The sequence below is a fragment of the Ranitomeya variabilis genome, chromosome 7 (genome assembly GCF_051348905.1).
Source record: "Ranitomeya variabilis isolate aRanVar5 chromosome 7, aRanVar5.hap1, whole genome shotgun sequence".
Classification (NCBI taxonomy): domain Eukaryota; kingdom Metazoa; phylum Chordata; class Amphibia; order Anura; family Dendrobatidae; genus Ranitomeya; species Ranitomeya variabilis.
This window is the reverse complement of record NC_135238.1, coordinates 162,495,776-162,512,078: the sequence shown is the minus strand read 5'-3', so window position 1 is coordinate 162,512,078 and position 16,303 is coordinate 162,495,776. Positions and strand designations below refer to the sequence as shown.

The following is a 16,303-nucleotide window of genomic DNA, read 5'->3' as shown; positions in this document are numbered from 1 at the left end:
AACTCTTAGTTCTCCAGACATAATATCAAGGATGAGTTGGGAAGCCCCCCATACATTAGATTAGATGATTGGCTGGTCCCTACAAAATCAGTGAGTTTATCAGATTGTGATCTAATGTGCATAAGGGTCTTTAACGTCTTCTTAGAAGATCTAACAATTTGCGAAAAGTTATAATTAAATGGTATTCCCATCTCCAAGATCATATCCCAATATGTAGTGAATGTAAAAATAATATTAGCAAATACTTCCAATTAGAAATGTAGCATAGTTCTCCTGATAAGCTATGTCTTTTTCCTCATGTGCAGACATTGCAGCAGCTTAGGTATCCATGGTTACGACCACTAGCAACTAACTGTCACTATATGAGTTGTCAAAACCATAGATACCTAAGCTAGTGCAATGCTGTAACACTGGCGCCCCTTAATGGTCCTTCTTCGCCTGCTGTATAGATTCTCCATATCCATGGTATTTTATAATATATTGTGCCACTTTTATACTATACTATTTTCTCTTTATTTAGAATGTGAATCCCATCTTTACTACTGCCACCACCACTGTGAAGAACCCGAACTTTGATGGCGAATGATCATGTATCTAACAGCAAGCACAAGAGAATGCTTTATTGTCTTTTTGCTTTAAACATGTATATACTTTTTACGTTGCTGAAGTGTTTTTTTTTATTTAAAGGACTTCTCCAGGAATAAAGAAAATTCTGAAATACCTTTAATTAGCAAATCACATTTATTTTTTCTAGGAAGGTAATCGCTTTAGTACATAAAAGCTGCTGTTATTTGTTACACTATCAGAGCATGTCCTCAGTGGTTAGCACTGCAGCCTTGCAGCGCTGGGGTCATGGGTTCAAATCCCACAAAGGACATCTGCAAGGAGTTTGTACGTTCTCCCCGTTTTGGCGTGGGTTTCCTCCATTTTTTCCAATTTCCTACCACACTCCACAGACATAATGATAGGGAATCAAGATTGTGAGCCCCAATGGGGAGAGTGATGATAATGTCTGTAAAGCGCAGTGGAATTAATGGCGCTATAAAAAAAATAGAACATTAATAGGAAGGCGCCTGTGAGCATGTGCAGTAGGAAGCTCCGCTGCTGTGACCATGACATGTGATTACCTTCTTAGACAAAAGGAGCAGTATTTGCTAATTAAAACGTATTTGAGGAGTACTGTATATTCATATTGATTAGTGATGAGCGAGCACTAAAATGCTCGGGTGCGCATTCCTCGGGTCGAGCAGATTGGAATACTCGGGTACTCGACCCGAGCAACGAGCCCAATGTAAGTCTATGGGAAACCTGAGTATTTTTACCACGATCCCCCCGGGGGTCCTTTTTAAGGTCTAAAAACGTCTGAAAATGATGGAAACACTGCGCAAATGACACAGGAACATCATGGGGATCGCCCCTGGAAGCATTTCTGACTCCTAGGTCACAGCTGTAAGCAATGTTGTCAGAGTTTCAGGCCACTTTTACAGGTGCACCAAAAAAACATACAAAAACGAAACCAAACTGGATTTTGCTGGGAAATATGTTAAGGAACCTCCTTTCCAGGGTAATGACTTGTATATAAGGCAAAATAATTAACCCCAGACCAAAATGTTCCTCCACCACTTGGGCTATGTTCACACGCAGCGTTTTTGATGCGTTTTTCAACTTTAACATTGCTTTCAACCAATACAAATGCAATCACTGGGAAATGTCATTGTAACATTTAACAACCCTAACTGGGCATGTGGTGTGACACATAAGGAGACACATCTTGTTTCATTTCTGTAGATGGGACTCTTAAAGTCACAGAGCCTATTTTTAGAGTGGCATCAGGCGGCATTAATATTCTTATAGGGCCATTATTAAGCAGTGGGTCTCCTATGCTGTTATTGCCTATGCAGTGAGTGGCTGGGCTGCCAAGAATTACAACGCACCCCAATACCCCTTTCAGTGGAGATACAGGAGGGCCTCCTGAAAAAATGTTGCATTGAATGCAAGGCCTGCCCTGCTATCAAGTCATATGCACCCCAATAAGCCTTTGAACCCAGATACTGGATGGCCACAGGAAAACCCACTTCACAGTCTTCAGTTGGTCCTGCCATACAGGTTCCTTATGCATTCAATGCAACAGCCGCCTTTACCCAAATTTGCATGCACCCCAATCCCCCCTTGGTAGAAACATGGAGGAGGGCCTCCTAAACAAAACTGTCTCATTACCAAGGAGTGTGTCTCCTAGACTCCTCCACAAGTGTATGGGCTGACCAACATTTCCCCATGGGGGTACATTTAAAAAAAAAATCATGACAAAATAGTGTTTACTGTTTTGAGCTAGGGTAACACACAGCAAAAAAAAGGAGAATGGAAGCCTCAAAAGCACACTTTGTAGCCCACAGATAGATGAGGAGTGTCACAGCATTACCACACTGTAAAAATTTTTTTGTTTTAACCAAGATAGTGTATAGACCTAGGGTATTAGACAGACCAAAAATTGGAATGTATGCATGAAAAAAACTATTTTTAGACCACACATAAAATGGCCGTCGGATGGAGATAACAGACTATTTCTATATGTGGCCTCTATTTTTAAAAATGTTAAAACCACAAAATACTGTATACACCAAGGGTATCAGAGCAAAAAATGGAATGTATGTCTGAAAAGACAAGATTTAAATACCACTGATAGACCAGATGAGTGACTGAGATAAAATATGTTTCAATATGTGGGATGTATTTAAAAAAAAACACAAAATACTGTATACACAAAGGGTCAGAGCAAAAAATGGAATGTATATCTGAAAAGACAAGATTTGAAGACCACTGCATGAACTATGGAGGACAAGTACTCTAATTCTCGAACATATTGCGGACCACAGGGATGGATGGGGTGGAGAAATGAAGACGAAACGCCGCCCATCGGACCGGAAAAAAGGCATTTACATATCCAGCCAATTTGAGGTGATAGGTTCCCTTTAAAAAATTAGACTATGAGCATCATAGACACCCTTGCCCCAAAAATTTCACTTGCTGTAGCAGCACAGAACACGTTAACCTTGGTGATCTAGTGGCGGAAAATGAGGAGACATAAGATAAATCATACTGAAATCAAAGAAAAAAATAAAACATGTGACTCCACCTATGAAAGGAAATAATAAAAGGGAGGGGCGAACACAGGTTCATAAATATGAAGCCAGAATGTGTCCAACGAGATATTTTTGTCCCTAGCAACAGCTCAGAGACAGGGCTATAAATAAAAATCTATATATATATAATTGTCTAAGGGGTACTTCCGTCTTTCTGTCTGCAACTTCAGTCACGGAAATCCCGTGTCGCTGATTGGTCTCGCCAGCTGCCTGTCATGCCTGCCGCGACCAATCAGCGACGGGCACAGTCCTATTAGTCCCTCCCCTACTCCCCGCAGTCAGTGCCCGGCGCCCGCATACTTCCCTCCACTCACCGCTCACACAGGGTTAATGCCAGCGGTAATGTACCGCGCTATGCTGCGGGTAACGTTACCGCTGCTATTAACCCTGTGTGTCCCCAACTTTTTACTATTGATGCTGCCTATGCACCGTCAATAGTAAAAAGATCTAATGTTAAAAATAATAAAAAAACAAAAAACCTGCTATACTCACCCTCCGTAGTCCGACGATGCGCTCGCGCCGGCCGCCGTCTTCCGTTACCAGAGATGCTTTGCGAAATTACCCAGAAGACTTAGCGGTCTCGCGAGACCGCTAAGTCATCTGGGTAATTTCGCAATGCATCCTGGGAACGGAAGATGGCGGCAGCCGCGCGCATAGGGACAGCTTCGCTGGATCCCAAGGGGTGAGTATATAACTATTTTTTGCTTTAATTATCTTTTTTTAACAAGGATATGGTGCCCACACTGCTGTATACTACGTGGGCAGTGTTATATAGCGAGTGGGCTGCTATATACTACATGGGCAGTGTTATATACCACGTGGGCAGTGTTATATACCGCGTGGGCTGCGTTATAGACCGCGTGGGCTGCGTTATAGACCGCGTGGGCTGCGTTATAGACCGCGTGGGCTGCTTTATATACCGAGTGGGCTGCATTATAGACCGCGTGGGGAGTGTTATATACCGCGTGGGCTTCGTTATATACTGCGTGGGCTGCGTTATATACCGCGTGGGCTGCTATATACTATGTGGCCAGTGTTATATATTACGTGGGCAGTGTTATATATCACGTGGGCAGTGTTATATACCGCGTGGGAAGTGTTATATACAGCGTGGGCAGTGTTATATACCGCGTGGGCTGCGTTATATACCCCGTGGGCTGCATTATAGACCGCGTGGGCAGTGTTATATACCGCGTGGGCTTCGTTATATACTGCGTGGGCTGTGTTATATACCGCGTGGGCTGCGTTATATACCGCGTGGGCTGCGTTATATACCACGTGGGATGCGTTATATACCGCGTGGGCAGCGTTATATACTGCGTGGGCTGCGTTATATACCGCGTGGGCTGCTATATACTATGTGGCCAGTGTTATATATTACGTGGGCAGTGTTATATATCACGTGGGCAGTGTTATATACCGCGTGGGCTGCGTTATATACCGTGTGGCTGCTATATACTACGTGGCCAGTGTTAGATACTATGTGGGCTGTGTTATGTACTGCGTGGCCTGTGCTATATATTACGTGGCCACTGTTATATACTGCATGGCCTGTGTTATATACTACGTCGCCTATGTTATATACTGCGTGGCTGCTATATACTGCGTGGGCTGTGTTATATACTATTTGGGCTGTGTTATATACTGTGTGGCCACTGTTATATATTGCGTGGCCTGTATTAACGCATCGGGTATTCTACAATATGTATGTATGTATGTATATAGCAGCCACATAGTATATAGCACAGGCCACGTAGTATTTGTCTGCTATATACTACATGGCCTGTGATATATACTATGTGGCTGCTATATACATACATACATACATATTCTAGAATACCCGATGCGTTAGAATCGGGCCACCATCTAGTATAATATAAAAGTCTTGGAATAATTTTATATTATAGAGGTATACACTACCTCATTAGAGGACTGTCCAGAGCTATGAAAAATGTAAAATATAAGCATAAATCGGAAGAAAATACTTTTTATGAAATTTCCCCCTGGGGGAGTAACATTTGTTTTGGTTTCCAATTAATAACGGGCATCATAAAAACACCCTTGCACAAAAAAATGACTGACTTTTGCATCACGGAATCCATTCACCCTGGTGTTCTACTGGTTGTAGATGATGAGGATGAGGATAAGGCCGCCGTCACACATGCGAGTTTTACAGACGTAAGAGCGCAGAAACTACGTGCGTAAAACTCGCATAACATACGGCACAATGCTTCTCAATGGGTCTCGTCCTATCAGCCTTATATTACGGATCCGTAATATACGGCGTTCTACGGCCGTACAAAATCGCAGCATGCTGCGTTTGTCAGCGTATTGCGCAAAAAAATCGCCAATGAAAGTCTATGGGGGCGAGAAAAATACGGATTCCACACGGACCAGCAGTGTGACTTGCGAGAAATACGCAGCGGTGTTAGTGAAAAGTCGGTAATTCAATTGCCGGCTTTTCATTTCTCCTGCCTAAACCCGACAGGATATGAGACATGGTTTACATACAGTAAACCATCTCATATCCCCTTTTTTTTGCATATTCCACACTACTAATGTTAGTAGTGTGTATGTGCAAAATTTCAGCGCTGTAGCTGCTAAAATAAAGGGTTAAATGGCGGAAAAAATTGGCGTGGGCTCCCGCGCAATTTTCTCCGCCAGAGTGGTAAAGCCAGTGACTGACGGCAGATATTAATAGCCAGGAGAGGGTCCATGGTTATTGGCCCCCCCGTGGCTAAAAACATCTGCCCCCAGCCACCCCAGAAAAGGCACATCTGGAAGATGCGCCTATTCTGGCACTTGGCCACTCTCTTGCCATTCCCGTGTAGCGGTGGGATATGGGGTAATGAAGGGTTAATGCCACCTTGCTATTGTAAGGTGACATTAAGCCAGATTAATAATGGAGAGGCGTCAATTATGACACCTATCCATTATTAATCCAATTGTTTGAAAGGGTTAAAAAACACACACACATGATTTAAAAGTATTTTAATGAAATAAACAGCGGTTGTTTTAGTATTTTATTGCTCTCTCAATCCATTTGCAGACCCTCACTTGGCAAAACAATAAACCCACAATATACATACCTTCTGCTGACCCGTCACGTCCCACGAGGTAATCCATCTGAAGGGGTTAAATTAATTTACAAGCAGGAGCCCTGCAAATGCAGCTGTGCTCGTGCTTGTAATTCCTCGGCGAATGAAGGAAATGTAGGTCATTGACCTACATTTCCTTCAGTCGCGGTGATGCGCCCCTGCTGGATGTTCTCATGAACTGCAGCCTGGGAACTTTTTCCCACGCTCCAGGTCATATGAGGACATCCACCAGGGGGCGCATCACCGCGACTGAAGGAAATGTAGGTCAATGACCTACATTTCCTTCATTCGCCGGGGAATTACAAGCACGAGCACAGCTGCATTAGCAGGGCTCCTGCTTGTAAATTAATTTAACCCCTTCAGATGGATTACCTCGTGGGACGTGACGGGTCAGCAGAAGGTATGTATATTGTGGGTTTATTGTTTTGCCAAGCGAGGGTCTGCAAATGGATTGAGAGAGCAATAAAATATTAAAACAACCTGTGTGTTTATTTCATTAAAATACTTTTAAATCATGTGTGTGTGTGTTTTTAACCCTTTCAAACAATTGGATTAATAATGGATAGGTGTCATAATTGACGCCTCTCCATTATTAATCTGGCTTAATGTCACCTTACAATAGCAAGGTGGCATTAACCCTTCATTACCCCATATCCCACCGCTACACGGGAGTGGGAAGAGAGTGGCCAAGTGCCAGAATAGGCGCATCTTCCAGATGTGCCTTTTCTGGGGTGGCTGGGGGCAGATGTTTGTAGCCAGGGGGGGGCCAATAACCATGGACCCTCTCCTGGCTATTAATATCTGCTGTCAGTCACTGGCTTTACCACTCTGGCGGAGAAAATTGCGTGGGAGCCCACGCCAATTTTTTCCGCCATTTAACCCTTTATTTTAGCAGCTACAGCGCCCAAATTTTGCATACACACACTACTAACATTAGTAGTGTGGAATATGCAAAAAAAATGGGGATATGAGATGGTTTACTGTATGTAAACCATGTCTCATATCCTGTCGGGTTTGGGAAGGAGAAATGAAAAGCCGGCAATTGAATTACCGGCTTTTCACAGATATCGCGCTGTAGTAAATATAAATACAGACTATATATATATATATATATGTGTCTCAATGACATATATATATATATATATATATATATATATACTGTATATATGTTTTCCCGAACATTTGAGCACATAAATCCATTAGATGTCGGTTTTGCAAGCCTGCGAGAAAATATCGCAGTACGGATGCCATACGGATTACATACGGAGGATGCCATGCGCAAAATACGCTGACACACCCTGCCTACGGATCACTATTTTGGGAACATTTCTCCGTATTACGGCCGTAAAATACGGACCATATTGTCTTACGCCGAGTGTGACGCCGGCCTAAGGAGGAGGATAACACCAAAGAGACCAAATCTGGAAGCGTATACCCATGTGTGGTTGTGAAGAGGTGCATGAGAATACACCTCCCGGAAAAGAGAATGCATTAGAGGTTATGTTTCGCTGTTTTCACTTGGTGGTGTACAGAAGTCTTGCCCAATCCAGCCCTTGTTCATTTTTATAAGGGTCAGCCTGTCAGCATTTTCAGTTGACAGGAGGATGCACTTATCTGTTATAATTCCACCAGCGGCACTAAAAACCAGCTGACAGAACGCTAGCAGCAGGGCAGGCCAGGACCTCCAAGGCGTAGAGAGCCAGTTCATGCCACGTGTCCAGCTTGGATACCCAATAATTAAAAGGCAGAGAGGAATCCCGGAGGACGTTTGTACGATCTGCAAGGTACTCCCTCAGCATCTTCCCAAACATTGCACTTCTTGTGACAGCACCCCTTGCCTCTGTGCTGGCACGATGGAAGGGTCTGAGAAAACTGTACCAGAACTTTGCCATTGTTCCCCTGCCTGAGCTTGAGTGTACTTCTGTCTCTCTCGCTTGGACTCCTTGGTTGTACAACAAACTCTTTCCTTTTCAATTATGTTTTTATTGAAGATTGATAGTATGATAACACCATTAGAAATATTAAAAGTAAACAACATGGTACATAAGGGTGAAATGCATAAAATATTAATATGCGTAATAATGAGAAACAGAGAGAAGGTATGTATGAAGGGGGGGAGAAGGAAGGGAAGAGAAAAGAAAGGGGAGAGAGGGTAAGTGGGGGGGGGGGGGTAGTTTGGGGCCGGCATAGTTTGGGGCCGGCATCATTATATTCCGAGCTTCATGTTGGATAAAAGTTTATGTGTGTTACAGGTTTGAAGAAGATCTGAAATTTACCCATGAGCGCCAATTTTCTTTGAAGAATCACTGTGTATGGTTTACAGAGGCCACAACTTCGGCCATATGGTATAATTGATCTATTTTTAACAGTAATTTTTGGAGGGTGGGGGTCTGGGTTGAGCCCCAATAAGTAGGAATTAGGAGTTTGGCTGCAGCAATTATATTGCGGATCAGAGTGGAGGTTGTTTTTGCTTAGATCATATGGGGAAGTTCAGTAAAGCTATTTCAGGTGACAATGACACCAACGTCCCTGTAATGTCACTAGCGAGTTTTTCCGTTGTTACCCAAAAGCGACGGAAGACTGGGCACGACCACCAAATATGAAAATAACCTCCTTCTTTTTCACAACGCCAGCATCTGGTCTGAGCCCCAGTCCGCCAAGCGCGAGTCTGCATCAGAGTACCATCGCGCTACTATTTTAAAAGAGTTTTCTTGGGTTTTTACGCAGCTCGTTGGGCCATGTGAGTGTGCATAGACATGAACTATTTGTGATTGTGAGAGTTTGTATCCTAGGTCATTTTCCCAGTGTGCAATGTATGCTCTCTTCAGTACAACAAACTCTGACGTCTGCTGCCAGCAATCTCACATGGGAATTTTTTACGTAATTCCGTTACAAAGGCCCTCTGGTACAGGAACATTTTAGTACACCTCTCTGCCTCTGGCAGAAGAGATTGAAAGTTCTCCTTGTAGCGTGGGTCTAGAAGTGTCACCAACCAGTAATGAGTGTCACCAAAAATTTTTATAATGCGAGGGTCACGTGGAACGCAGCGCAACATAAAGTCAGCCATGCGTGCCAGACTGCTAACAGGCATGACTTCCGTGTCCTCACCAATAGGACGACTGACCATGCTGTCCTCCTCCTCCCTGTCCTCAGGCCATCCCCGCTGAACAGACGGTATGACAGCTGTGCTTGTAGTACCGTCTATAGCACATGAAAGTAGCTCCTGTTCTTCCTCCTCCTCATTGTCTACCAATCCATGTTGGGAAGACATGAGGCTGGGCTGAGTGTAATCCCCCTGTATGGTTCCTTGCTCCATGTCCTCGTGCTCTGCCTGCAATGCATCCTCTTTAATTGTGAGCAGAGAGGTTTTCAGAATGCTGAGAAGCGGGATGGTGACGCTAATTATGGTGTCATCGCAGCTGACCATCTTGGTGCAGTCCTGAAAGTTTGGGAGGATGGTACATATGTCTGACATCCATGTCCACTCCTGAGGTCTTATGTGTGGAGTCTGAACTGAATATCGACGGCCTTGTTGATGTTGGTAGTCAACAACTGACCTCTTCCGCTCACAAATCCTTTCCAACATATGCAGTATAGAGTTCCAATGCGTGGGGACATCACACACCAGTCGGTGAGCCGGAAGCTGCAAACGCTGCTGAACCATGGCAAGAGCGGCTGAAGCTGTAGATGACTTGGGCAGACAGACAGCATACTTTCACTAGCAGATCCAGGTTTCTTTACAGAAAACATTGAACCATGAGGGTAAGCATATGAGCCAGGCAAGGTACGTGTGTAAGCTCACCTTGCCGCAGAGCCACCACCAGGTTACGGTCATTGTCACACATGACCATGCGTGGCTGTAGGTTCAGCGGTGTCATCCAAATATCTGACTGATCTTTCAGTGCTGTCCATAACTCTTCAGCATTGTGAGGTTTGTCACCTAAGCAGATTAGCTTCAGCAGAGCTTGTTGCCACTTGGCTGAGGCAGTGCTTCAGTGTTTCCAGCTCCTGACTGATGTGTTGATTTCACAGACGGAGGCTGAAGAGGAGGAGGTGCAGGAGCTGTAGACTGTAGGGGCAACCCTGATTGGCGTAGGGCCCGCATTCCTCGGTGTGGCAAGGATGTGTTCCATCCCAAGGTATGACTGGGTCCCGTGATCCACTATGTTAACCCAGTGTGCCGTCAGTGAGATGTACCGTCCTTGCTCACAAGCACTTGTCCACGTGTCCGTGGTTAGGTGGATTTTCCCAGTAACAGCATTGTTGAGGGCACGGGTAATATTGTTGGACACATGTTGGTTTCAACGCCGGTACGGCACATCGGGAGAAATAGTGGCGACTGGGGACCGAGTACCTTGGGACCATCAGGTGGCGGAAAGCTTTAGTCTCAATGAGCCAAAAAGGCAACATTTCGAGCGCAAGCAGACGAGAAATGTTAGAACTTAGTACTGTGGGGTGTTGGCTGGGTATTTCCGCTTGCGTTCCAATGACTGGGGTATAGACAACTGAAGGCTTTCCTTGGACAAGGACGTGGACGGGCTTGATGATGGTGCTGCTTGACTGTGTGCAACAACAGGTGCAGGGCTAGAGGCATCTTCACGTGTACAGTGGACTGGCTTCTACGCAAAACAGTGGAAGCAGTGGTGTCACCTGCAGACAGTTTTCCTTTAGCCTGGGGTTTGGCCCACAAAGTCGGGTGCTTTGCTGCCATGTCTGATCATGCTGGTGGTGGTCAGGCTGGTAGTTTTGCTACCCCTGCTAATGCAGGCATGGCAGGTGCTGCAAATGGCCTGTTTAGGGTTATCGTCAGAGTCTTAAAAAATAAACAGACTCGGGAAGATCTAATAGTTGGAATGGCAACTTCCCTCATGTTGGTGTTACGGGGAATGGATGCACGCCTTCTGTCTGTGGCCACCACACTGCTTCTTCCTGCCTGTTGGGGTGATATGCCTCCTTCCCCATGTGTGCTGCTGTCCTCACTCTGCATGTCCTCCTGCCAGGTTGGTTCAGTCACTATGTCATCCACCACCTCATCTTCCACATCCGCACCCTGCTCCTCCTCCTGACTTTCTGGCAATTGTGAGACCAATAGAACACTGGTCTAGCCGCACCCGTATAAATAAGTTTAAAAACTACATATCTCTATGGATATAGGGGTGCACGTCCTTACCAGGGGATCCATCCCGGTATCCAAGTCCAAATCAAAATATAAAAGAGGGACAGCACCACAGCAGTTGTGAAGACGAAAAAATCACGTTTTTATTCCACCTCCTGCAACGTTTCGGTCCGCAGACCTTTTTCAAGCATGACATAAAAGCACTCCAACCACCATTATATATCATTAATCCCGCCCCAGCAATTGACTCACAGCCAATAGGACGGTTCAGTACAAACAGAACAGATATAGATTACACCAAAACCATGACAATACAGTTAAAAATTCATAAACTATACATAGCCCACCATATATAATCACCCCCCACAAGGTTACAGCCTCCCTGATCGCTCTTTTAATATACAATATCTCCAAAAAAGCCAAATATAAAATCCCCACGTTCTATTTGTGTACACCGGCGATCGCACCAATCCATTCAATGCGTCCACCCCTGCCATAGTAACGGGGCGTGTCCATGATTACGCCGGTCCAATCGCATCAACAGGAGTCCAGCATAGCAGATAGACGTCATATCACCGGCATGCAACGCTCTCTCCAGCAACCGCTCTGTAATGCGCATGTCCGTGACGTCATCTTCCCTTCACTCCTCTGTGCGCAAGTCACCATTCAGGATTCCACACCTATCCAGCGCCGGGAAACACAGCGCAGCTGCGCACATTCTACAACCTTCCAGCGCCGGAAAACACAGCGCAACAGCGTACATTTCATGGAGATCTCCTCCAATAGCATCTCGAGATCCCAGATATGTACAGAAATTGGTCTAACCCATAATCCAGGAGCTTCAAGATATTTCACTATTTCAGGTCCATAGGCAGGGAACAAACTCAACCACATCTCATGGACCTGAAATGAGAAATCACATGTACAAGGAGAAACCAACATAGAAATCTATGCAATAAATAAAGGCTTGAAGGGACATACATTATCATAGAATTATAATGCATAAATATATTCCAATGGAGGTACATATACATATATATAGTTAATCATAAACCATCATAACATCATTATCTCTATATAGAGTCATCCATGGAAAAAATATTTCTGGCAATTGTGTCTCATCATCGTCCACCTCTTGTGACACTTTCTCACCATCGCCTTTGTGTGGCCATAGCTGTTCTAAGCTTTGGGCATCGCTACATGCGATCTCATCTGGCCCCACTTCAAGTTGACCGTCCGAGAGTCTGGAATCTTCAAAGGGAAAACTGAACAGCTCTTCTGAGTGTCCAATTGTGGGATCAGTTGTCTCAGGGCACTCGGCATGGTGGGAGGAAGGAGGATCAGGGTGAGAAATATCTGGTCCACACTCACGGCTACTCAGACTTGACCGTGTGGAAAACATGGTGGTGGTGGTGCTGGCTAAGTGACTGGAAGCATTATCCGCTATCCAACCAACAACCGTTTCACACTGCTTAGGCTTCAATAGTGGTGTGCTGCAGTCCCCTAGAAACTGGGACAGGGAGGTCGAAAGAGAAGATGTGGGTCTTTGTTGTGGCCCACTTTCAGCTTGGCCACGGCTTCGTCCTCTGCATGCGCCATCAGCATCACGTCCACTTCCCATCCCTCGCCCCTTGCCTTGCCCATTTTAAATGGACTACTGAACTATTACAAAAGTTCAAGACAAATGTATTTATTTGGACATAAATTATATGTGATCAGTATGCCTGCAATGCTACGATTTTTCTACCACAGATACACCAGGCCTCAGCCTGACATAACAGACTGTATAAATTTTTTGGGGGGAGGGAGGGGTTTGGTGATTTTTTGAAAAAAAAAAAAAGAGTGGAACAAGGCTAGCAGACAGAACTATGCGACGTATGCCTGCGAAGGTATGATTTTTCCACAACAGATACACCAGGCCTCAGCCTGACATAACAGACTGGATGTGGGTATAATGTACCACATATCGTGGCCTTGCCCAGTAGTAGCTAATTTGGGGTCTTGAATAGTAAACATGGTAGAGGAAGTTGCAGGAGCTAAATGTCCTATGCTACCAGCTACATTCTTATTAAGGTGCAAACCTTTAAATATGCAGAACCCATCCTTTAAATTTGCTCAGTTTATACTGCAAGCCGCTTGAATACATGTAGCTTTTTTGTCCCCACTGTTATCGCTGGGGTTAATAATAAATAATACGAGAAATTGGAGCCCATTAGGGCCGACTCAGTGGAGTACTTTAAAAAGATCTGTTCTCCATGGATGGCTAGGCCACATGCCCCGGATAGGCATCATCATTTATCTCTGAAGTGATGGATATGCCTATTATTATTTGTGAAATGTACTATCACTTCTGCCTTATTCTTTTCATTGCATCCTTGTATAGGTAAGGTAGCTAGACCTTTGGGCGAGGGGAACGCTCTGCAGCAGTTAACCCTTTATACACCGCAATTGCAGTACCATTCTGGGCATCCATTGATAGAAGGTAAAATACTTCTTGCTAAATTGTATGATACATTAGCATGTTCCCACATATATATATATATATATAACTAGATGGAGGCCCGATGAGGGCGGTAATGTCGCGCTGAGGGTAGGCTTTGCAGCGTTGAGAATCTCCTCCTATGTGCTCACCCACCCATCCACTCTCTTTCCCCATGTGATGACTTCTCCCGTCTGTGCTCTCTTCTTTGACCTGTCTATCCCATGTGCTATCTGCCCCGTCTCTCTCCTTCCTGTGCTGTGTTCTCCCCTCAAAGACAATACTGACATTACAGCAGGAGATCGCAGAGGATACATTTTGTGAGGTAAAAATTTTTTTAAAAAACAGTCAGTGAAATATTTTACCTCACAAAATGAATCCACAGTGATCCCCTGCTGTAATGTCAGTATTGTCTTTTGCTTCCTCCCCTGCCCAGGAGATGTGGTATGCTCTGTACACGGTAAGGCACAGTCAATTTATAAAATGAACTTTCATTTGTGGGAAAACCTCTTCAATGTGACCGGCTTTCTCTGCCTGTAGACACGTCGTGCATCTGCCGCCAGGATCAGCCGAATGATTCACTGCACCTGCGCGTAATTGGCACAGTAAATCAGACTGCCGCCATCTTTGTGCAGATAGCTGCGATCACAATAAAACAGCACATGTGCTCCTCCTGTACAAAGATGGCGGCAGTCAGTGAATCATTTGGCTGATTCCAGCAGTTTGCGACGGTGTTCTGCTGGTGGTACCGCGCAAGAGGCTGTGTGAGCGTGTGAGAGGTGCGACGGTGTTCCGCTGGTGGTACCGTGCAATAGGTTGGTACCAGCAGCAGTTTCCATATTGAGACACCCATCACTTGGGTGACCCAATATGGCGGTCAGTGGATTTCCTCGCCTTGGAATTCTGGGATACAGTGACATCTGTACAGAACAGGAAATGAAAACATTACAAGGCAGTTGCATAAATAGATTCCTTCTGATGTACCACCTTGAGCGCCTATTGATTTTTTCTGTGCAACCAACATTGGTGAATACCTTAAAAGTCACATGCACCCTTTTTTTGAACAACACTTAATATTGCTTTATGCAAAACTTGGTAGTGAAAAACAAAATACGTATTATTGTCTTTTCTAATGCTGTTCTAATTGCATAAAGCTCAATTTAATTCTGTTGCAATGCCATTATATATATATATATATATATATATATATATATATATATATAATTTTGCTGCTGTAGGACCACCCACCTCCTAATTGGAGGCTTACAACCCTGTCTTTTTAACTGATTTTATATATTAATGTCACCTAATAAAGATAATTTTATTTTACCTTCCTGACCTCCTTCACTTCATTTTTTGCATGATATTTACCATTCTGAAGTATGTTGAAATAAGGTAGCCAGACCTGTTTTACCATGTTACTTTGTATTTTAACATGGGTTTTGAGCATCACACGTGAGAAATTGATCTCAATTTCTTTAAATAAAGTTTGTTTGATACTTCAACCTATCGCTATCTTCTGGTACCTTCCCCTCTGCCTTCAAACATGCCACCATCACACCCATCCTCAAAAAAGCTAACCTTGACCCAACTGCTATGCCCAGCTATCGCCCCATATCACTGCTCCCGTGTGCTTCCAAACTCCTTGAGCAGCATGTCCATGGTCAACTTTCCTCCCACCTCTTATCTAACTCTCTCCTTGACAACCTCCAATCTGGCTTCCGTCCCCACCACTCCACCAAAACTGCTCTGACCAAAATTACTAACGACTTACTCACAGCCAAAGCTAACAGACAGTTCTCCATCCTCCTCCTTCTCAACCTGTCCTCTGCTTTCGACACAGTTGACCACTGCCTACTGCTACAGATTCTTTCTTCCCTCAGCATCAAAGGCCTTGCCCTGTTCTGGATTGCCTCATACCTTTCCGACCGCACCTTTAGCGTTTCCCACTCCCACACTACCTCCTCATCCCGCCCTCTCTCTGTTGGAGTCCCTCAAGGCTCTGTCCTAGGGCCCCTACTTTTTTCTATCTATACCCTTGGCCTAGGACAACTCATAGTCCCATGGCTTCCAGTACCACCTATATGCGGATGACACTCAGATCTACCTTTCTGGCTCAGATCTCGCCTCTCTGCTGTCCAGAATCCCGGAGTGTCTGTCAGCCATATCCTCCTTCTTCAACTCTCGCTTCCTAAAACTCAATGTAGACAAAATCGAACTCATCATCTTTCCCCCATCTCGCGTATCCCCCCTACCTGATATATTATGGTAAACGCCATCACTCTGCCTCGGGGTAACTCTCGACTCTGCCCTGTCCTTCAAACCGCACGTCCAAACTCTGGCCACCTCCTGTCGCCTCCAACTCAAAAATATTGCCAGAATCCGTCCCTTCCTCAGCCCACAATCTACTAAAGCTCTTGTGCATGCCCTCATCAATTTAGAAGCCTAGAACGGACCATGAAAATTAAGT

General features: G+C 44.7%; 1 protein-coding gene across 2 annotated transcripts in view; it reads left to right on the top strand.

Moving 5' to 3' along the window:
* ITGB2 (integrin subunit beta 2) overlaps window positions 1-661 on the top strand; it is a 179,742-nt gene extending 179,081 nt beyond the window's left edge. For both annotated transcript variants that reach the window (XM_077272157.1, XM_077272156.1), the window contains exon 16: window positions 521-661. In XM_077272157.1, coding sequence (XP_077128272.1) covers window positions 521-586 — 66 coding nt within the window. In that variant the 3' untranslated portion in view covers window positions 587-661. The remainder of the gene's footprint in view (window positions 1-520) is intronic.
* Window positions 662-16,303: the final 15,642 nt, after the last annotated feature.